Below are 24,409 nucleotides of genomic sequence, written 5' to 3'. Positions count from 1 at the left end.
CAAAGTGGGTTTCTCCACCCTGGCCAATACCTAAGGCTCTGCCCCTCAGAACAAAAAAGTGCACCCAGACAAAGAAATATGGCCCAAATGAAAGAACAGATCAAAACTCCAAAAACAGAACTAAGCAATGAAGAGATAGCAAACCTATCAGATGCACAGTTCAAAACCTGGTAATCAGGATGCTCACAGAAATGGTTGAGTATGGTTGCAAAATAGAGAAAAAAGTAAAGGTTATGCAAAGTGAGATCAAGAAAAATACACAGAGAACCAACAGTGAAGGGAAGGAAACTGGGATGCAAATCAACAGTTTATAGCAAAAGGAATAAATAAGCAATCAACCAGAACAGAATGAAGAAACAAGAATTCAAAAAAATTAAGTGAGGCTTAGGAACCTCTGGGACAACTTTAAACATTCCAACTTCCAAATAATAGGAATGCCAGAAGAGCAAGAGAAAGAGCAAGAGCAGGAAAGAGGAAGAGTAAGAGCAAAAAACTGAAAACTTATCTGAAAAAATAATGAAGGTGCACTTCTCTAATCTGGCAAAGGAAATAGACTTCCGGGAAATCCAGGAAGCTCAGAGAGTCCCAAAGAAGGTGGACCCAAGAAGGAACACACCAAGGCACATCATAATTATATTAGCCAAGATTAAAGAGGAGAGAATCTTAAAAGCCACAAGAGAAAAGGAGACACTTACTACAAAGGAGTTCCCATAAGACCATCAGCTGATTTCTCGAAAGAAACCTTGCAGGCAAAAAGGAGCTGGACAGAAATATTCAAAGTAATGAAAGGCACAGACCTACATCCAAGATTGCTCTATCTAGCAAAGCTATTATTTAGGATTGAAGGGCAGATAAGGTGCTTCCCAGATAAGGTCAAGTTAAAGGAGTTCGTCATCACCAAGCCCTTATTATATGAAATGTTCGAGGGACTTATCTAAGAAATATAAGATAAAGATATAAATAATGAAATGATAACATCAACAACTGAACCTAAAAACAGAAACAAAAACGAACTAAGCAAACAACTAGAACAGGAACAGAATCACAGAAATGGAGATCACATGGAGGGTTATCCACAAGGAGGGGAAGGAAGAGTATGGGGGGGAAGTACAGGGGATAAGAAGAATAATTGGTAAATATAAAGTAGACAGGAGGAGGTTAAGAATTGTATAGGAAATGGAGAAGCCAAAGAACTTCTATGTATGACCTGTGGACATGAACTAAGGTGTGGGGGGGAGACTGCTGGTTGGAGGGAGGTGCAGGGCTGAGGGGAATAAAGGGGAAAAAAAAACAAGACAACTCTAATACCATAATCAGTAAAATATACTTTAAAAAAAGAAATATTCAAAGCCCTGGCTGGTGTGGTTCAGTGGATTGAGCGGGGTCTTATGAAGCAAAGGGTCGCTGGTTCGATTCCCAGTCCAGAGCACATGCCTGGGTTGCTGGTCAGGTCCCCGGTAGGGGGGCGTGTGAGAGGCAACCGCACATTGATATTTGTCTTTCTTTCTCCCTCACTTCCCTTCTCTTTAAAAATAAATACATAAAACCTTTTAAAAATAAATGTTATAATTCATAAATTAATTTTAGCTCAACTTTTTCTATTCTATTTTTCTAGAATAATTGAGCTATTCTAAAGCTCAGCTTTTTAAAAATCTTTTTTTTAACCGTAAAGAATTTTTGTTTTGTATTTTCATTCAGGGAAAATGAGATAGGGGAGCTGGGGTTACAATATAACTAAGGAAATTAAAGGTTTTGAAGAGAGGTGAAAGTCTCCTTTTGAGTCATTTAAGTTACACATTTCAGTAGAATTTCTATTGTTTTAAAACAACTTTGCCCTCAAATAACTTATACTATAAAGTCAAATGATAACATTAATATATCTATAACCATTATAATTTTGTTACATAAAAAAACTTCCAACAAGCATTTTGAAAATTATTCACAGCAAAGCTTATGACTTCGCATCAATGAATTAAACTATTTTAATCAGTAATCAAAGCAATGCGTACTACGAACATCCAGTGGGGCGACTAAGGGAAGTGGGACATAAATTGCACTCAGAAAGAAATACTGCACAATGAAAAGATAAACTAAAGAACTACAAAATTCCCCTGTACAGTTAGTTAGCAGATTTGTTTAATTTCTCCCCCTTACGGCTCTAATTTTGGACTGCTGTTATAATCTGGAATTATTTTTCTACCTTCAGGTTTTTTTCTCTCCATATCAAACTACAAACATTTCCATCATGTCACCTCTCTTATAAAAGAACTTCTAGTGCTACCGCAGTATCTACTGGTACTTGAGTTGTGAAAAAAATAAATACAAAGATATGGATATAGTTAATTGCAGAATTATTAAAGAACTACTTCCTTAACATCGAGAACTATAAAAATATCTCATGTGAAGTTTATTTATTAGTACATTAAATCTATCTTTCTAAGTATTTTCGGTGTAGGTACTCATGCATGCACACACACATCAGTTCTATTCAATTACTAAGCAGAAGGCCCAGACAGGACTTGTGCTAGCTGTATTCTTCACATTACCATCTACCTGCTGCAAAGCAAGCTCTCTCGAATAGCATAACTAAACAAAGATGTCCTTAGGATTGCCTTAGGTTATTTATAAAATAATGAATTTCAAAATAAAGTAGCATTTTACATACTCTGTATTGTATTTAAGTATGCATATACTTCTAAAAAAGGAAACAAACTCAGATTCAAGAAATGAATGTCATTTTAAAAATGTCTAATAACTTGCTTTCAAAAACAACAAAGACAAGCAATAATCTAAACAAAATATTAAATAGCTTTTGGGTTCTTTCAATTAGAATTAGATTCATGACATGACTGGAAAACCAGCTATCCATTTTAACAAACACTGTAAATAAAAGGGCAAACTACCGAAATATGTTTTACTGAACTACTCTAAGAAGTGAAGTGTTCCCCCAAATACCTCCATACATACATAAATAATCCTTCAATGACTACACAAAAGTGAAAATATTTATTTCCCATGACTCATTTTTTATTTAGCTATTCCCAAATACAAAAAAAACCTTGTGAAATTAGAGACAACTTACAACTTGATATTTTAATAATAAAGTTAAAAAGCTAAGAAGGTAATCTGGTAGTCTATTTTCTTGACAGCTATCATCACGAGAAAAAGTAGGGACAGTAAAGAGGCCTTTAATAAATCAGTGTCCTTACTTCACCTAGAGTTCATAATCTCTAAAAATATATTCAAAGTTTTGATAAAGTACTAACTTTAACCACTTTAATGAATTAGTGACACTTCATATTTAAACTGGTGACAAAGTATTGAACTACTTTAAGGCTTAAGTAATTCCTTCTGTAACTTGATATGAATATGGAAAAGTCAACAACTGATAAATTAAGCACATGTTCTGCAATCTTGAGCAATTTACCTAATTTCCTCGATATGATTAAGTGTAAATTCCCTTAGAGTTTTATTGTAAGAAAAAGCTGGTAGTACATCTAAGCAAGGTCTTTAGTCAAAGAAGCATCCATGTATAAATTATATAATCCACAAAAAACACCTCCATGAAAGCTGCTTCATCTTCTTTTTATCTACTACAGCACTGTTATTAAGTAATCAGTATTTCAGCTACAGTTTTCCATTTATATAAAAATTTATTATTGAAATATGCAAATAAAAGCTTTGAAGGCAAATCACTGAATCAAGGCCATATTATATGATAACATCTTGTCTTCTTTATAAGGAAACATATAAGACAATATAACAGCACTCCCTTTATTATGCTGGTGTGAGGTTACATAATTTCCCTTCATGTTTTTATTGTATTTCAAAGATCACGAAAGCTGCAAAGAGAAGAAAGCACAAATACTATAATATATATCCATATATACACACTTACACAGAGGGAGAGATAAATTAAATAAATAGGTAGGTAGTACAGAGATAGGTATTCCATGACTCCATAAATATTATTCTGGAATTATGAAGACTAATTATGAAGTCTCTATCTTCACAAAATTTGTATTTAAAATAAGGGAAACCAAATAAGAATACATTTTTCAATACCTATACAAGTATACTGATATTTAATAATAAAAATTGATACCAGCTATAACATGAGTGAACCTCAAAACCATATACTATGTTAAAGAAGCCAGAAGCAAAGACCACATGTTCCATGTCTTCTATATGAATTGTCCAGAAAGACGCAGAGACCGAAAGCAAATTAATGGTTGCCTAGGGCTGGGGATGGGAGGGAAAACTGACTGCAAACAGAATGAAGACTTTTGGGTACAGTGTTGTTTATTTATGCCTTCCCCGTGCATCAAAATAAAATTCACTCTTTTTGCTTTAATCAGTTAGCATCAGCCATCCAAATTTCAGCACTGAGATGTTGTTGGTATATCTTAGAAGATACTATATCATACATCACGCTTAGGGTATCCTATAACGCATAAACAACAATCACTGTAAAAGACATAACAGAATTTAGTAAATACGAGCTAAAATATTTAGAGGGTCATGACTGTGAAGAATACAGGCAAAACAAATTTCACAGAACAAAAGGGTAAACACAACTTTAGTTTAGTACCATGTCATGTGTCTAAACTCCTTTTATTCTTAATTTTATATTTTAAAAAATATCACTAGCTGGAGATGGGAATGAAATTGGTCCCTCATAGACAAAGTCTTCTTCATGAGTTCAGAGACTTCTACGGTTTAAAAGTATTAACAGGTTAAATCTCCCAGAGATTATACCTATTATGGTAAAAGGACAATTAATAACATTTTTAGCAGAACTTCAGTATGGTTGGCCTGGATTAGTATTATATTTATATAGACCCATCAAGGATTTCAAAAATTTCCCAATAATTTCATAAACATAAATTAAGCCATACAGTATCTTATTAGATAGGCAGACCCAATCAGTTGCTAACTTCCATTGATTGTACTCCCATACCTTATTTTACAATTACCTTTCTCTTTCTTTTTAAAAAGATTTTATTTATCTATTTTTAGAGAGAGGAGAAGGGAAGGAGAAGGAAAGGGAGAGAAACATCAATGTGTGGTTGCCTCTCACGTGTTCCTTGTTGGTGACCCCGCCTACAACCCAGACATGTGCCCTGATTGGGAAACAAACCAGTGACCCTTAGGTTCCCAGGCTGGAGCTCAATCCACTGAGCAACACCATCCAGGGCTTGTCTTTCTCAGTGTCACAGCCCAAATTTAGGTCCCCCCTTTTTTAAAATCTGGTTACTGTCATGATGTAAGAGTGTTCCTTTATCCCCATCGCTTCTTTCTACAACACTGTCCTCCCTCCACAAGGCTGTTTTCCCGCAGTCTTTCACTCTTCTCTCAGAGCGTCTCCAGGTATTGCCTATGTGTACACAGTAAAACCCTAGGGACTTAGCTAAGAATGAGACTGAACGGAATTTGATGCTTATCTATCTCTCCAAATATATTCTCCACAATTATTCTGTAAGCGCTTTACATTTCAGACAAAATGAAGTTCAAATTCCTTGTATAAATTCTGCAGTGTGCTGTATATATATATATGTACATATATATGTCTATATATGTATGTATACATATATGTGTGTGTGTGTGTGTATATATATATATGCTTTCTTAATACACTACACTGCCCGAATTTTTTCAAGTCAAATCCTAGCTCTGTCACTTTTGTGACATTAAACAATCCCCTTAAATCCTGTTTTTCATTTTTTCCACTGTAAAATGGGAATAGCTATAAAAATCTAATACAGAAGGTTTTTGTGAAAATTAAATAATACATTAAAAATACTCTTACAAGTAAGATATAATTACATGTAATATTCAAGGCCTCACACATTCAGAAAGTCCCTTCTATCCAATGCCTTTTCAGCTTCCCACAACAAGTAATCGTCCCCCTTTGACCTCCCTATGGCAATTTTTGTCTTCTCTGAGACACACAACACATGTGACATCACCAAGTGATTCAAACTTTACTGTGGAATTACCTGAGCCACATACATCTGCTTCACAGAATTTTTCAGTTGCAACTGAAATTTGTTTTTATGTGATTACTGACTGATGTCTCCACCACTACATGACAGCAAATGACAACGGCTAGGTTTCGCTCACCATTAATTTTCCAGGGCCTCTATTTCCACTGGGGAGAGAAGAGGAACTCAACTAATACTAGTGAATGGTGGTTAAATGACTGAGTGCAGGAATGCATGACTGACTGAAGGATGAATGAATAAATGCCACATGCTGGAAATATGTATGTATATGTATATATGTGTATATATACATATATATATATAACTTAAACATAAATAGTTTAAATACACATACATAAGATCATTTCTCCCTTAACTAATAGCTTATAGATAGTATAATTCAAATTTCAGTATGCCCTATTTCTTTGAATGTAGAAGTAAAAAGTTATAATGATACAAAGTTCAAACAGTAGATTTATTTTGTTCCTGAATTTATCACAAATTTATTTGTAAAGATTAATGTGATTCAATCAGCAGAATGTTCCGTTTATTAAACTTGTTTCCTAAGAAAGATGGAATACCTGCGCCCTAAAATACAGACCTTCTTTCCAAAATCTTAGGAAGAAATAAAGCAGTAAAAGATAAATTTATAATTTCTCGTGTAACATTATTTTAAGTCTTTCTTTAAATTTTCCAAATTTTAGAGTTATCCAATAACTCTAAAAACAGATAAATGATCATTTGTTTTCACATTAAATATTGAAGACCTGATATATAATACTAAGGATTATGCTAGATACTGTAGCAGGGAGAGAAGCTACTGTCACGTGGGTAATTAAATCACTGTGTGCCCAGTGCAATAACAGGTACCTGGAGAGCACGGGGGGAACAGAGGCAGGCTGGGATGGGGCAGGGTGAATAAAGTATGCTTTAGAGCAGGATTGCTCAGCTTCGGCAGTGCTGACATACTGAGCTGGATAATCCAGTGTTGGGGAGAGGGGTTGTCGTATGTGCCATAAAATACGAAGCAACATATCTGGTCTCTACCGATTGGATTATAGTTATGGCACCCCAGCTGTGGTGATTAAAATCTCTTCAGACATTGTGAAATATATTCTGGGGGGCAAAATCACCCTGAATCAAGAATCACTGCTTTAAAGAAATATCTGTTCTGAGTTCTGAAAAATTGCCACTTAGTATAGAAGAAATAAAACAGTCTAGAAAAAGAGAACATCATGAACAAGACCCAAAATCAAGAAACCAAAAGTAAGCAAGGCATTTGTGCATAGGCAAGTATGTCACTAGGGCTACTTAAGTCCAATGTGTTGTATAGTAGTCTTAAGAAATTTGATTACAATGATCAGTAAATGGCTAAAACAGAAGATACCCTTTTATAAGATAATGAACAGCAAAGGTCTCCTTGTAGAAACACCAAAACATTCCAAACTGCTCAGGTTTAATCAAACTGCTTTCCCGAAACAAAGAGTTTTAATGGGATGTAGGGTAGGAAAGACAAATAATTTAGGAAAAAGGAGCGTTGCTGAGGTAAGGTGGGGAGCCACAGGTGATGTGCCACATTATGTGGGACAAAAAGTCTCACACCTCTGGGGCCTCAAAATTTGGGAAAAGAACAAAAAGGAGAGGTAAACAGTAAAAAATGATGATATGAAATGATGATATGCTGACTATTCTCTCCCTTTCTTTGAACTCAAATATAGTAGAACTTCGGTTCTCAACTTAATACTTTCAAGGCTGTTTGAGATATGACTTTTTCAAAAACCAAATTTGTTTTGCTTGTTGGCTGACACATGAGTGGTCATACGGGCACCAGCAATCCTGCTGGACAGCCCAGACATTTCTTCCCAGGACCAGCTTGGTGGAGAACTGAACTGTTCAAAATGGGAGACGTTCAAGAACCACAGTCTGACTGGAGATCAAGCACAAACAAGGCTACCTTTTCTCTTCCCACCTGCTCACAGAGCAAGCAGGCGTTATGGTACTGATCAAGCAAGCGTGAATGCTATACTAGCAATGAACCTGGAAATGTTTATGGCCTGCACACATTTATCTTATTTAGCAGGAACAGATGATAAGAAAAAAGTAAATGTGCCTCAAGTTTAAGAAAATATTAAGCTGATTCTTAAAACCTGAGACAAAGCCAAAATTAAACTTCTTTGTGTGTTATTTAAGAAAAAATGATCATTGATATCCATGTAAGGCAAAGACTACACATCTAACCCTACCTGGACAGCTCTCTAAAGGAGAAGTAAATGTGAGGCTTTCAAAGAAGAAAACTGTTATAAAATCTCAAAATCCTAGAAAGCAGCAATGACCTTGCCTTCCTGTATGAAAGCCATAGTATACTGTACCCCAGATGGTTCATTATCAAAATCAATTCTTCTAAAATATTTTATTTATTTATTTTTAGAGAGAGGGGAAGGAGGGGGGAAAAGAAGGACAGAAACATCGACTGGTTGCCTCTCATACACACTCCGACTGGGAGCTGACCCGGCAACCCTGGGGTGCGCTCTAACTGGAAGCACGCCTGACCAAATGAGCCACATTGGTCAGGGCATCAAAATCATTTTTAATAATACAATGACCTTTTCACATATGCTGTTTGTACAATCTTTGAGAAATTCTGTTTTCATAATGAATTTTATCACAACAGGACTGACAGAGTTCTGCAAAAATAAACTCTACAACTCCTCCAAGACTGAATACAAAGCTTCGGAATAAAGCATTATGCCACAGGTCATATGTGATCATTATTACTAAGGATGAGAGAAAGGTCTTTAGAAAAAACTTGTCAAGAAGGATGTTAAATTGCACCCAATTGCCTACACTAGATTAAATCTAACATTTGTAAATTTTAATAAAATTCTAGCTAATAATATAGAATAAACTTTTTCCATCCATCTAAATTTGAGTGGCATAAAGATAATTTTCCTCCACTTAAGTAGTTATGTACACCTATACATAATATTTAGATATGCCTTTACAAAATAATGCTGCCTTATACAGCAGAAAAGAGGTACAGTTGTGGGTTGCTCCTGCACATTTCTTCTGGTAGTTCTCAGTGGTGATACCAGTGAAGCTGATGCTCTCCTGAACACAAAAACCCATGCTATTTGTCTGACTTACTGGCAGCTTGTTGAAGGGTGGGTTGTATCAACAGAAATAAAAATGTAACTAAAGTTATAAGGTAGACAGTTTTAAAACTTTTACAATCTTGCTAGTAGTAAAGACATCTTACTGTACCTTAACATACATTTTAAGAGTTTCAATGAATATATTCAGATAAAAATGATGACATTTTAATTTAGTATTTCAGAAGAAACAGAGAGACATCTTTGTCATAACAGATAGCTTACTACTACTGTTCTTTTTTTTAATTAAGGGGCTGGATCCAACTAAACATATCTCACAGACATGTAAGATAATGATGACTATATAAAAATATTATAGTTCCCCAATTCTTTCAATATATATAAATAATTTAACATGTCAAAGGAAATTATTATGCTAGTAACTTAAAATGAGTATTGTTGTTAATGTTTTAAAAACAGCTATAATTTCATTTTATATTACTATCATTTTATTATTTTTAAAAATAATATATTTGCTGAAATTTACCAAGATGGAAATGAATATTATTACCAGCAATGAGGCTTATTCCTGAATTTGGTAGGCCAATTACAGCCAGCCAGGTAACACTTGCAAATGGAAGAGAATCACTGTGAGCACATCTTCATAGTGAATTCCCAGAATAGGCACAAGTAAGATTTAGGAGGGATAATTTCTGATACTGAAAAGAAAATACTAAAATGAAAATATGAAAAAATGTATGTTGAATGGTATGATGGGACTGCAGGGAATGTGGACTTGGGGAAAAAAGTCAAATGAAAGAATGTGAGAATTATATATTTAAACAAAAAATTATCTGCTTCAACCTGACACAGTCAAACCTGATACATGTTTAGTGTTTCTCTTTCTTCTAAAACAGAAATCATAAGGGTTTTCAATATGACATCCCTTTGTGGTCTTCAGACTCAGTTACCACCTACATCAAACTTCTCGTCTTGTATGAATAAGCTTCATAGGGCCATTTTCACAAGGACTAAACCTCCACATTGCACATTAACAAAACTGTCTGACCACATGAAAATAAAACCACCCCCAGCCACCCCACTAAAGAGTAGACTTAAAGTTCACTCTGCAATAAAATTTGCATATGTATAATTTAGTAAATAAAATATTTTCAAAATATGAATTGGATGAGGACACCTTAGCGTTCCCCACAGGAGCCACAGCTTTTGGCATGCAGTAGCTAAAGACGGTATTTCAGCAACACCACGGCTGCACATTTTTCACTTCACATCTCTAAACCACGCCTGCCGCTTACAACTGACAGCGAGGCACGGCTTCATTGGAAGTGCTCTTCTCTTCTGAATGGCACATAAAACAATGCATTTTATACATGATGTTAAGTATAGTAATGATACTAAATATAGCTGAACTGAATTAAACCAAGGTGAAAGTATAATGCCTATTAATTCTCAGAAAACTGAAATTCATGTTTTTTGAGTCATTCTTTTATGTTAGCCTGTTTAAAAGTTCACATACATATAAAATAGTATGTCTTTTGACAGGGTAGTTTATCCTTTTATATTCAAAGTAATTATTGATAGAGAAGGACTTACTATTGACGATGAAATTGTTTACTGTTTGTCTTGCAGTTCTTTTGTCCCTTGATTCCTCTGTTATAGCCTTTTCTTGTGTTTTGCCTGATTCCTTTATTTTCTTTTGTGTGCTCCCTACAGGTATTTTCTTTGTGGTTACCAGGGAGTTTACATAAAACCTCTCACAGCTATAACAATCTATCTTAAGCTGATAAAAAATAAACTTCTAGCACATACACTCTACACTTTTATTGTTCCACATATACACTTTACATTGATACCACAATTTATATATTTTTATATTGTGTATCCATTATGTTTACAGGTACTTTGTGTATTTTTGTCTTTTAAATTCCAGGCCAGAATTAACAGTGATTTACATATCACTGCTATGGTATAATAGTATTCTGTGTTTGTCTATATATTGATGTTTTCTAGACTTTTTTTATACTTTCATTGTTGTCATGTTGCTGTTTAGCATCCTTTTCTTCATTTATTTTTAGAATCCAAAGACCATACTTGCTTGATAAATAAAAATAACAAAAATATACGAATGAGTGTTTGTTGGCAACTGTAAATCAGAATTAAACTTCTAAAACAGGGCACTGAAGAACTGTGTTCCTGAAACCAATAAGGCAGCTGCAGTCCATTAAAATCCTGGACAACTTTAATACTCACCAGTCCCTTTGCTTAAATATGGAGGCTTAAAGAACTTCACGACACCGTAGACATTGACAACCATGCCGGCCTTGAGTTCACTCAGGGGAGTATACACGTAACGGGCTGATGGAACCTGAAGAAAGACAGTGACTATATCGATATCAAGTGTTTACATTTTAGAATTACGTTATGATCAAAGATGAGTCAGCTAACAGCATTTTTTTCCTTTTAAGTGCCTAAAAAGAGGCTGAAATCTTCAAAAAAGAAATACATGACTTAAAAGGTATATAAACCATTAGGATTAACTTTGCAAAAAATAGCTTTATACCATTTTTTGGTATAAAGCTATACTAAATGGTATTTGGTATAAATAGCTTTATACCAAATAATGGGATAATTTGTAGACAATTCTAAAAAAAAATGACATTTAAGAGATTTTGGTTCTGGGTTTAACCTTAAGTAATATTTCAGAACTTCAGAGATATTTTTTTTTCCAGTACTGCTATGAAGACTTTTTTTAGGCATAAATAAAACCAGGTTTTGATTACAAATAGTATAAAGACATTAAGAATGGTAATAAGAGAAAAAAACTTCTGAAATAACTGAATATGATTTTGGAAAAGAAAGTGATTCACAAGGATATATCTGCATATTAGTCAAATAATCCATAAAAAGGTTCAGACATCTGTTCCCATTGCCCTCCCAACATATTATCTTAACAAGTACCTCCCTGATGTAAAGACACATGAGGAAGGCCAGCACAGCTCAAGGTCCATCCATAACCATTACAGTCATTCAAGTAATGTACTTGTTAATTAGTGGCCAACAAACAGCTTTTTAACTATAATTTAGCTCTGCATGTAAATAAGCCAGTATGTGTGTGCACAGAAGCTAAGTTACACTCTAATAGTCCAGAATACCTGGACTTTTTAACCATTTTCATTAGGGCTAGAGGCTCCTTTGTTTACTTCTGCCTTATTTATGAGTTCATGGATGTATCAAATATTTGAAGCTGACTTATTTATAACAATTCTGAGAAATGTTAATATCTGGGGTTCGCTTTTTTTAAGTGCATTAAACTTTTAATTGGCTATACTTTCTTTAAATTATAAATTCAAATTATACCATTACAGAATTATTAAGAATTTAAAATTTATTATCAGTAGTTATTGGCAACTAGAAACATAATCTCTGGGCTCTCTTTGTCCATTAGAAACTAAAGGTTTAAGAACAGGGCAGGACATGAATTTTAAACTGTACCAATATATTAGCTTCTTTCTAGTTTCACTCAGCTACAAGAAGTGCATCTGTAAAAATGAGAATCCTCCTATTGCTATAACACAATTTTACAAAATGATAAAAAGCAAAATGTGTGACAAGGATAATAAATTACTTATAATCACATTATTCAACACATAATAACCTGTTTAAATACAAGCAGATAAAAACAAAAGAAATACATTTGCCTGAGGTTTAAAAGTAGTAGAAATCACAATGTCTTTACATAAGAAAACTTTTTAGTTTATGCCTTACACAAAATATCAGCAGATATTGCAGGCAACAGAATAGCCAGACATTAATTACTAGATAAATACATAACTTGAATGTAATATCAGTTATCAGGAAGTAGAGATTATGTTTTCCCATTGTACTGACACCATTTCGAAATCAGACTATAAAGTGGATTGAATGTACATATACTATATGTGTGTATCTACATGTGTGTATATGTGCAGGGGTATGTACATATTCTAAATTATACTATATGTAATCTTACCAAAGACATTGACTCTGTTGAAAAATACATTACAGATTTAATATAGACCTGGAAAAAAAAAAAGAAAGGGCTTATTTGTATACAAATGACTTCCAATGTGATTACAGACCTTTAATTGCAATGAACTACACATATTACTACATATAATATTCAGACTCATTAGAATTTATGGCTTACAATTAAGAATGACATGTTCAAAGTTATCTCAGCTAAGCTTCAGTCTAATTCATTAATTTCAATATCGTAGGATACCCCTAGCCCAATAAAGCCCTTGTGCATGCTGGGAAAAAACAGGCAGACGTTGGCATTAAGCGCAGGGCTTGACCCAAGTCTACCTGACAGCCTTCCTCCAATGGGTAGCCTCCAAATGTGTGTGTTGGGGATGCAGGCTTAGAATGGAGGAGGGAAAAGATAAAGAGAAAGAGGGTGAGCACCTTCAGAGCAAATAAAATAGGATATGAGTTTAACCTAAAAAAGGAATACCTGATCAATTTCAAGTGAAATCAGATCATCAAAAGAGGCTGGTGGTATAACTGGAAAGAGTAAGATTAGGTCTGGAGTGTCTGTGGAATTTTAAAATGTTCAGCAATAAATTTTTCTTTCTACCTGGAGTCAGACAAAATAGTTTGCTGCAGATTTACAGAAATACTACTTCTATTTCATCAACTTAGCTCATTAAAACCATAACATGAGTAGAGACTAAAAGTTATACACTTACATAAACGGTTGAGCCGCAGTCCTCAAATGCTTTCAAAACTAAGCAATGTTCACCATCTCTGCTTGTAGACGAAGACAAAACAATAAATCCAGCCACTGCAACGGTGTCCTGAATTTAAAAAAAAGTTTTCATTGCCAAAATATCTCTAATTGTGAAAAACATGCAAATCCTTATTTTTTATTATTTAAAAACAGAAATCATTCCTACTAAGTGAAAAACTGGTTAGCCTAAACTTGTTTAGTGCTTTCTGAATAAAAGGCTGAGCCTACCACCTCCTCCAAACTCACAGACAGGTATAATGTCCCACTTCAGGGATCAGGAAAACATTAACTAGATCACTTGAAAAAAAGTTTTTAATTTAGTAGAACTTCAAAAATCAATCTTTATCTCAATTTATGTCAATAAGGTTGCACAAATAAACACAATGAAGGGAAAACAGATGATTCAACAGTATTAAGAATGTAATTTAAATGAAACAATCTCAGAGTTGAGAGACTACATTGAGAAAGACATCAACTCCACATTATTACAGAGTTAATATATGTGGTCATAAATTCAGGGTATGAGATATAAATAAGAAATTTCCACTTACAAACTAATAAGAACAGAGATTTTCCCTCCTACATAGGCTTATAATAGTAGTAAGAAGCTATTCTCCAATTACTCCTATCTTGTTCTATTGTTAAATCTCCTTTCCAAATACCTACATACTCAATGAGTTCTGTCTTGCTAATATACATATATGAATTATATATATATATATATATATATATATATATATATATATATATATATATATTAGTTATCTTACTCTTCTAACATTACCACCCAAATCTTAAAATGCATAAAAATTCCTGGGCTTTAGGCAGCTTCTTTCAATAATCTTAACCTCTTCCAAGTAGAAGTCTTCTGCACAGAACACTTTAGTTTTGCACATATAAGGGCCTGGTGTCAATTCCCAGGATTCACTATTTAGATCCATCAACTAGGCTGTGAGCACCTTGAAGACAGGGGTCTGCTTTGTATTTACAGCGTTGGCACACAGCAGGCCTTCCATAAACAGGCTGTGAGTCAACGGAAGGATTGTACGTTGCCTTTCCAAAATCCCTGGCCCTAACCAGGTATTTTAGCTCTGACAATTTCTGCATTTTCTTCTTCAGGCGAGACTGCCCACACAATTGTGTCTGTGCTGATAACAGTTAATAACCACAACTCTTTACAATCAGATGGGAGAAAATGTTACTTCTCTATGTTTCTACCATGTTTTAGACAATTTTAATGCAATCTTACTTGTAAACAGTAAGACTGCTTCTGGAATTACTTTTACAAACTGAAAAATAGGTAATGCTTTCAATTTATGTAGACTAGTATGCTCTGATTTAAATGAAAACTTAGGATTTTAGTCAAAAATTAAAACTTGTTTAATCAGAGTAACACAAGAAGATAAATAGAAGTAGGTGAGTCACTGGCTTATTAGTCTTAAATTCTCTTAAAAGCACACAAAAGATTAACTTACCTCATGTTATTGCCTATTTTACTTAAAAATATCTTAAACATAAATATTACATAGAAATACACCATATGCAAATGTTAGGACTACACATGCACAGTTTTCTGTTTTTTTTCTATAATCTAAACCTTTTCGGAGTAAATATTTCTTTTATGATGGGGAAAACATTTTAAGTAAAGGGAATAAATCACGAAAAGCCAAGCATCAGCATTCGTAAGAAAAATGCTGTACTTATAAAAATGAACTTAATTTGACCACACATAAACACACTGCAGTGAAGTCCCTCAGTGGTCTCCCCAACCAAGTGTACCTGTTCCAGCTCCACATACTTCCATTCCACACTATACACATCAGATTCTCTTACGTGCCTGCTGCTTTTCCACATAGATGCTTTGCTTATTCTGAGGCCGCACTAATAATAAATAGTATTCTGTTCTTTTGCACATATCTGACCCTATCTATCTGTTTAAAGACTGGACTATAACTGCTTCTTCCTTGTGAAGTCTAGATTTTTGTCCCTTTCCCCCCAAAATATTTTTTTTCCTGTGAAATCTCCTATGTAGCATTTTGATATTTTTTGCTTTGTGTTATTTAAAAACTTTTCTTGATGTTTTTAATGCCCTTAATCTCTAAGATCCTTGTGACTAAGAATAATGTCTATCTGTATATCCCATTTAAGGGACTGGCAGAGGCTTCTTCTGTTCTGTTCATAGTCCATGCTCAACAGATATCTTGTTGAATAAAGAACTTAACACTGGTAACAGTGACGTACAGATCTAAACAAGAGAGAGGAAAAATGGCTCTGTATTCAGTTCCCATGAATTTACAAATCATAAAGGCTTTTCAATTAATTCACAGAGGATAAGAAAGATAAATATATGAGGGGGACCCCCCAAAAGAACTTATTTATAAAAATTGTGTATTTATTCCCACATGTTTGAACTTCAGTCACCTTTACAGCACACTCCATTTGATGCAATACACCTATCGAGATGTTTTTCCACTACTCGAAAGAGTTTTTGAACTCATCTATTTTTATGCCTTTTAGTGTTTCTGCCATTTTTGTTTGTTTCACCTTTTTCACATTGGCCAAACATTTCCCTTTGAGAACATTTTTCACCCAAGAAAACAAAAAAACACTGTTTGGGGCAAAACTGGGTAAATAGGGAAGATGGGGCATTGGGGTCATGCCATTTTGGGTCACAAACTGCTGAAAACTCAGTGTGGGTATGGGCAGGTGCCCTCACAAACCACCCATCATGAAATAGGCAAACATGTTGAAAGAGTCTTCAAAAAAGATTCACTGAAGCCAAACGCAGCTTCTCACAACAACGCCAGCTGATGCACTAATACAGATGGGTTCCTAGAACACTCATCTAGCGGGAGAAGCCTGTAGTACAAAGGACCCAACTTCCTGAGATAACTGAGGCTTTGGGGGTCCCCCTCACACAATAGGCAGTATTAGTTTCATAAACACTCACTGGAGTTAATTAAAAGTTAGATTTAATATGTATTATTCTAAATTCTAAACTTCTGAGGAAGCACACTCAAGCAATTAAAACAAGAATATGAATTACATAATTCAATGCTAAAAGTATATTCTGCTATAACAGATGTTTTCTCAATCTGCCAAAAAAAGAAAATTAGGAAACAAGCCTGAGAAGAATATTGTGCTACAAGAAAGTACTGAATTGGCCAAAAAGTCCATTATGAACAACCACAAGCAGGACAACAACTTAAAAACAAAAAACAACCAGAACGGATGGAAAATTGAATGGTATGGAAGTCTGACAACCAAGTAGTTAAAGAAGAAACATTCATCCAGACTGGAGGAGGAGTGGAGACAAGCAGCTGGGCAGAGAGGACTCGTGGCAAGGGCAAAGTAGCAGAGGCGGCTGGTGGAGGGGGCGGTCCCACATTCCCATGCAGATAAACTGGGAGGAACAACTGCGGACCAGGATGGACTACGCAACCCAGGTTCTCTGATTGAAAACATCTGTGGGGGTTGAGGCGCCAGCAGAAGAAACTCCCAGCCTCCCAGGAGAATTCCTTGGAGAGGCCCACAGGGTCCTAGAACGTACACAAACCCATCCACACTGGAATCAGCACCAGAAGGACCCAATTTGCTTGTGGGTAGTGGCAGGGGGGTAGAGGAAATGACTGAAATCGAGCAGAGAACACTGGTGAACACCTAAGGCTCTGCCCCTTACTATGTGTTACTATGTAACAGGAGCAGTAAGACCAAAAAAAAAAAAAAAAGCCCAAACAAAAGACCATATCAAAGCTCCACAGCAAAGACAACTAAGTGACAAATAGATAACCAACCTATCAGATGCACAGTTCAAAACACTGGTAATCAGGATGCCTACAGAAATGGCTGAGTATGGGTGCAAAATACAAGAAAAAATGAAGGCTATACTAAGTGAAATAAAGGATAATGTACAGGGAACCAAAATTGAAAGGAAGGAAACTCGGACTCAAATCAATGGTATGAATCAGAAAGAAGAAACATTCAACCAGAAAAGAATGAAGAAACAAGAATTCAAAAAAATGAGGAGAGGCTTAGGAACCTCCAGGACATCTCTAAATATTCCAACAACCAAATCATAGGGATAGCAGAAGGAGAAGAGGAATAGTAACAAACTGAAAACTTATTTGAACAAATAATGGAGAACTTCCACAATTTGGCAAAGGAAATAGATTTCCAGGAAGTCCAGGAAGTTCAGAGAGTCTCCAGTTGGACCCAAGGAGGAACACACCATGGCACATCATAATTACATTTGCCAAGATTAAATATAAGGAGAGAATCTTAGAAGCAGCAAGAGAAAAGACAGTTACCTACAAAGGAGTTCCCACAGGACTATCAGATGATTTCTCAAAAGAGACCTTGCAGGCAAGAAGGGGCTGGAAAGAAGTATTCCAAGTCATGAAAGGCAAGGACCTACATCCAAGATTACTCTATCCAGTGAAGCTATCATTTAGAATGGAAGGGCAGATAAACTGCTTCTAAGATAAGATCAAGTTAAAGGAGTTCATCATCACTAAGCCCTTATATGAAATGTTAAAGGGATTCACCTATGAAAAAGAAGATAAAAAATATGAACAGTAAAATGACAGCAAACTCACAGTTATTAACAACCACACCTAAAACAAAAGCAAACTAAGAGGACAGCTAGATCAGGAGTGGAACCATAGAAAAGATCACATGGAGGGTTATCAAGAGGGGAGTGGGAAGCAAAGAGAGGGGGAAAAGGTACAGAGAATAAGTAGCATAAATGGTAGGTAGAAAATAGACAGGGGGAGGTTAAGAATACTATAGGAAATGTAGAAGCCAAAGAACTTGTATGTATGGCCCATGGACATGAACTAAAGCAGGGGAATGTTGGGTGGGCAGGGATATGTGGGTGGGCGGGGATTTGCAGGGCGGAGTGGAATAAAGGGGGGAAAATGGGACAACTGTAACAGCATAATCAATAAAATATATTTAAAACATTTAAAAAATTTTTCCGTTTAGTTTAGTCAACAGGAGTATTTCTACAGCAAACCAATCTCAGAGAAAATGAATAAAAGCAGTGTAAGTCTTTTTAACATAAATGAGTACTCTTGAAAAATCAACAAGTAAAAGGCAAAAAAATCAGGCAATTTATTAAAACATTAATAAACATGGTTTTTACATGCTAGTATCTCCTAGTGAAGAATACAATCATCAGGGAAAATAAAAAAAACAAATAGGTAAATAACAAAAATGTAAATCACAAGACCAGTGTATTCATTTGCTAATTCTTAACAGACAATATACTAAAAATTCTCATGTTGTTACCATTAATGAGCAGGAAAATGGCACAGACAATATGAAACAATAATCCAAAAAGAAAAACACTGATCTGAATTTAATACACACTGAGCAATTTTTACTAAATTGACTTTGCAAATCATTCTAGGTTATCATATTTGAAAACACTGTTAAAGAGAAAAAAGGTACAGAAATCTGACACCACTGACAGTGTAATGATTGACAGAATATGTTTCTCTAATGTAAAAAAATGTGTTATGTGATTAGCATTTTTTTAGATCATGTAACAACAGGACATAACTGGAAGACGTAATATCAAAACCAAAATGGCCTACAAACCATTATATAATCTGATACCCACCCACCTTCCCAGCCACAAAGTGTGACTGACTCTGGAATCCCACCTTCTCACAATCTTTAGCATTCCAGGATCTAACTCGGAGCCTCTAAATATGCTGTTCTTTCTTCCTGGCCCGCTCTTCCAGTACCTCTGGGCTCATTCTTTCTGCTACTTTTCCCATTCTGCTATTTAGTCTTCTTAGTTACACATTACATCTGGATAAAATAATTTCCTAACAGTATTTAATTCCATTCATCTCCACTGAACACTTCCACAGTGGCGAGGTCTGTAACTCTCTTATTCAGTTAAGAGGCCTCTGACGTTTAGTGTAAAAGGCAGAAAACATTCAACCAATGTTTAGACAAGCAAATGAATTACTAACCACATGGATATAAGTATAAATGCAGAGAGAGAATACCTTCACTAAATCATAGATAAAATAAGCTATACAACCACTACAAAACTTACCTCATAGCACCTGAGCATTGTGCAAATTGAAAAGGACCTTCATTTTTCAGAAAATAGAGGCCAGAGAGGATAAATGAATAGCTTACAGTTGAATGCAGCTAATCAGTCATAGACCAAGAAAAGAATCTAGATCTGCTGACTTCCAAGATGGTCACTACTCTACTTCTGCTTTCAGAGCCAAATCTTACAGGGATGAGAAAAATGAATGAATAAGTATCTAACCTGACAGTCCCGTGACAAAGTATTTTTTAAAACTTTCAAAATACTTTGGAAAAATCTTTCCTCATATTTTATATCCATGTATTAAATGTTAAAACTTACTTAAATGAAAGCTAAAACTGAAAAAAAAAACACCTTATATTGAGGGAGGTTCAATTAGAACATGGGTGTTCCAGCAAAATGTATCATTAGTTCAGTAAAGCAAAAATTTAAATTGTTAAAATTTATTTTCAATGTTTTAGGATTTTTGCTATATTCAAATACAGAGCTAACTTTAAGGGAACACACACGTAACAAGTAAAGGTGCAGAAATCAGAATAAAAAATTCATTGTTTTATGCAAAATGTTTTACCATTGATTTACAACAATCTTTAACCTTAACATCATAAACTCTAAAGGAAATAGCCTAAATAACCTATTTAGAACCTCCCAAATGATCAACAGCATTTTCGGATTTTAAACTCAGAATTTAAAGTAAATTGTGAAACATTGTGTTTTAAAAAGGAGAAATCCTGACTTACCACTATTAACATCCTCTATTACATGACAAGTACTAATTAGCCAGTATAGTTCCATTTTATTTTACAGAGTATCTATTTTAAAATTTTTAACAGAAACAACTTTTACATGCCAGGTAAAATCCTAACAGCTAATATAGTGTACATAGTTTGCAGATGCACTGTATGTTTTGTGAATGCATTATGTTATTACCTTTTATATTGTTTCTCAAATGAAAATTTAGTAATTAGACTCAAAGGATAAAGATGTAAATGTATTTAAAATATGAGCAAACAGATCCCTAATGCTCAGAACCATGTATTTATTTTTAAAATCCTCATTTAAGTTCTCCAAGATATGTTGTGAATAAAAGCAATTTATAAATTGGTAAAAAATGTACATAATACAAGTTTATATATGTGTATATGCATATACACACGAGCATACATTTTACATATATTTATAAAAGCTGAAAGGATACACAAAATGTAGTCGTTCTGTCTAACAGCAGGACTGGGCAACGGGACAGCATGCAGGAGGGGTGGGACAGCTTCTGCTTTTCTGGGTACACCCTTCTCTATTGCTTGAATGGTCTCAGAACGATGACCACACAAGAACAAAATCTAAGCCAAATATATTCAAGACCTAATTCAAACTAGTCTACTACATTTCCCCGAGACAGAAGAAGAGTGTATGTATGGAGACAAAGTAGTTTCTCCACTTTAAGCGATTAAGAAACTTTGGCTTAAAATGGTTACCTTCAGGACATCTGGAAGAGGAGGTGCCAGGCAGGGAAGCAGGCAGGGGGTGGGGGGAGTACAGTGCTTCCTCACATCAAGGCCCACTGGCTGAAATGGCGAAGTTTTCAAAAGCTCCAAACAATAGATATTTGCCACTGTCTACAGAATTACTTGAAAATTTTAACAACCCATAGAGTCATACACCTGTACATAATGGTTGAGCATCAGTCCTGGATACACTCTTCAGATCTAGCACTGTTACCTATCACAAAGGTAATACACCTCCCTGGATAAATGCCAAACCCATTCAGCAATTACTAGATACTCTACTGACCTCCAGAATCCCATCAGTTGATAAATGAAAAGAAAAAAATTTTAAGGGATTACAAGCTGGTGTTCAAGCTTGCTTTTTTAAGAGAAGTACCAGTATTCTGATGTGAGAAAACCAGAATGTCCCAAATATTACCATACATTTCTGAACAATCCACATATTTATATGCTCATTTGACTATAACAGCAACAAAAAAGAATTCTGTGATTAAAGCTGACTTTTGGAGGCAACCACTTCACTATAATTTTTATTTTTTGCTATGTCAGTAATCTGCCAAAATAGTTCCCTAAATAATTTAGAATATAGAATTTGAATGGTTTTTAAAAAATATTTTTGAGAGAATATATTTCAGAATATGCTGATATATTTTCTCCTAAAAGTTACAGTAATTTCCTAAGCAATGCATTTCAAAGTGTCAAATGAATGAATATTAGACACATATGCTAAACCAGGTTAACAAAATTTAGAGGGGACAGGTAATAACCAAGTGCAGCTGTTTTCATTTAAATATTTACTTAATGGAGAAAAATAGGAGAAATTAATGTTCAGGATTTTAAAATATTCAACTTCAGAACTTCAGGAGTAATACTCTTACAGACTTCCTTGATAAATGTTTCCTCAAAAACTTAAAACTACTTTTCACCAGCCCACAAACACACACACGCAAACAACTAATCAATTTTATTGCAATTACACAAATGCTTATATCCAGGATAGCTTCTGAATTACTATAAAGGTGCCAAACTGATTTCCCCATTTCAGTTTCCTTCTGACAGAAAAAATAAAGAGCTGCCACCCCATCGCCAGAGGCTAGAGGGAGTGAGTCCGAGTAGATGAGGAAACTCAAGCGCAAGGAAGCTTAAGAATGTGTATGTCGAGGGCGAGAAGATGGTGGCGAGTTCAGTGGGAGCTGAACACACTTGCTCATGCACTCAGATGGGACACCTGGCCAATCGTCTGAGGAACAGAGTGAACAGCAAACAGAATGCCAGCTGTTCTGACATTTGGAGGCCAAGGGCTGCAGAAGATGATAAAAACAGATATTTAAGACAGTAAGACCTGGAGCTGTGAGAAGACCAAGGACAGATCCAGAAAGAAGTCGGAAGGTGAACACCAACAGCTGAGACAAATTTCACTTTGGTGTCCTTCAGAACCTACATTATATTTTTTGTTACTTTTATTATTTTATTTCTTTTTTCCATTTAGTTTCTTTTGTTTTCACTGCTAGATTGGTTTTCTTTATTCTCCCTTTCATCCTGCATTGTAACTTTTCTTCTTTCACTTTTTATTCAGATTACGTATTTTTATTACATTATTGTCATTCCAAATCCCACATTGTATGCTTCCCTAGTCTTAATCCATTTTGCCATCTCTCTAGGCTTTATTACTGTTGTGGTTAACTTCATTCTCTTACACACTATGCCAAGTTTCTATCCCTTACACTCACTATATCTCACCAACAAACTTTGCACAAAAGTGCTCTGCTTTCTAAAGTCAGTTCATACTCTTTCTCCCTTCTAAAACGAGCCTTATTTCTCTTTCACCTTTTATAAACAGTGGCTAGTTGGGTAAAGTATCAGTTATTGCTGTACTTCTCCAAAGGATCTCCTAACTGTTCTCTACTTGTTAGTACTTTAAATCCCATAGAATGCTCTCTTGCTGTCTTATTCCATTTCACCTTTGCCCTGCCTGTGATCACATACAAAACAAGGTGGGAGTTGAGACTACCAGGAAACCTGCTGGAGGGGAGAACCCACCAACAAGGAGCCACCAACAGGTAAAGGCCAAATAAATAAGAGAGCCCACAAATGGAAGAAAGGGCAACCCCAGACCGTCCAGACAAAGAGATCAAGGAGACCGCACCGCTGAGTCACAGAACTCCTACCACAGACGTTCACTCTATGGAGACTGCTGGCATAGCAGAGCGCCCAGGAACCAGAGAAACAAAAAGAGTCACCTAAAATTGAGAAAAAAAGAACCCAAAATTGAAAGGAATGGAAGACTCTGGTAAAAGAAACTAAATGAAATGAAGGCAAGCAAACTATCAGATACAGAATTCAAAAGAATGGCAACAAGGATTCTCAAGGAACCCATACAACTACAGGGAACTGAGTGGGAACTATAACAGCATGAAAAAGGAAATAGAAGCTATAAATGAAAACCAGAAAGAAATGAAGAATATAGTATCTGAAATAAAAAAACAACAGAAGGGATTACAAGCAGGCTGGATGGAGCAGAGAGTCCTCTGCTCACTGATTTAGTGAGCTGGGAGACAAGGTAAAAACAAACAGGTAGAGCAGCTGCATAAAAAAAGAAAAAATATGAAGATGGCTTAAGGGAACTGCAAGACAACATGAAATATAATATTCAATAATGACAGAAAACATCCTTATTCTAACAGGGAAAAAGCTACTCAAGTTCAGGAAGCACAAACAATCCCAATCAAGATGAACCCAGAGACCCACTCCAAGACACACTCTACCCAGCAAGATGCTCAATGAAAAGGACAGGTGAAGTAAGAAATTTCCCAGACAAAAGAAGGGTCAAAGAATACATATATACAACACAAGGTACATGTATGTACACATACAAACCAGCACTACAAGATATGCTAAAGGGACTGCTATAAGAGAAAGAAAAAGAGCAAGAGAGAGAAGAATACAAGTACAAAGGAGGGAAAGTGAAAAAA

At 35.2% G+C, this 24,409-nt stretch overlaps 1 protein-coding gene across 8 annotated transcripts in view; it reads right to left on the bottom strand.

Annotated features, from left to right (window-relative positions):
* The window catches only part of POT1 (protection of telomeres 1), a 107,956-nt gene that overhangs the window by 73,743 nt on the left and 9,804 nt on the right, over positions 1 to 24,409 (bottom strand). For 7 of the 8 annotated variants that reach the window (XR_008390067.1, XM_053657091.1, XM_053657094.1 and 4 more), the window contains exons 5-7: positions 13,822 to 13,929; positions 13,104 to 13,151; positions 11,345 to 11,459 (exon numbers count right to left, since the gene is read on the bottom strand). Coding sequence is in view for 7 of the 8 variants with exons in the window: in XM_053657091.1 (XP_053513066.1) it covers positions 11,345 to 11,459; positions 13,104 to 13,151; positions 13,822 to 13,929 (271 nt within the window). In the remaining variant the exon portion in view is untranslated. The remainder of the gene's footprint in view (positions 1 to 11,344; positions 11,460 to 13,103; positions 13,152 to 13,821; positions 13,930 to 24,409) is intronic. The other variant, XM_053657095.1, reaches the window with a different exon arrangement.

This window comes from Artibeus jamaicensis, unplaced genomic scaffold, assembly GCF_021234435.1.
Source record: "Artibeus jamaicensis isolate MK-2021 breed Jamaican fruit bat unplaced genomic scaffold, CSHL_Jam_final scaffold_3307, whole genome shotgun sequence".
In the NCBI taxonomy this organism is placed as follows: Eukaryota; Metazoa; Chordata; class Mammalia; order Chiroptera; family Phyllostomidae; genus Artibeus; species Artibeus jamaicensis.
Note: the sequence above shows the minus strand (reverse complement) of the source record. Positions and strands in the feature narration are given on the sequence as shown.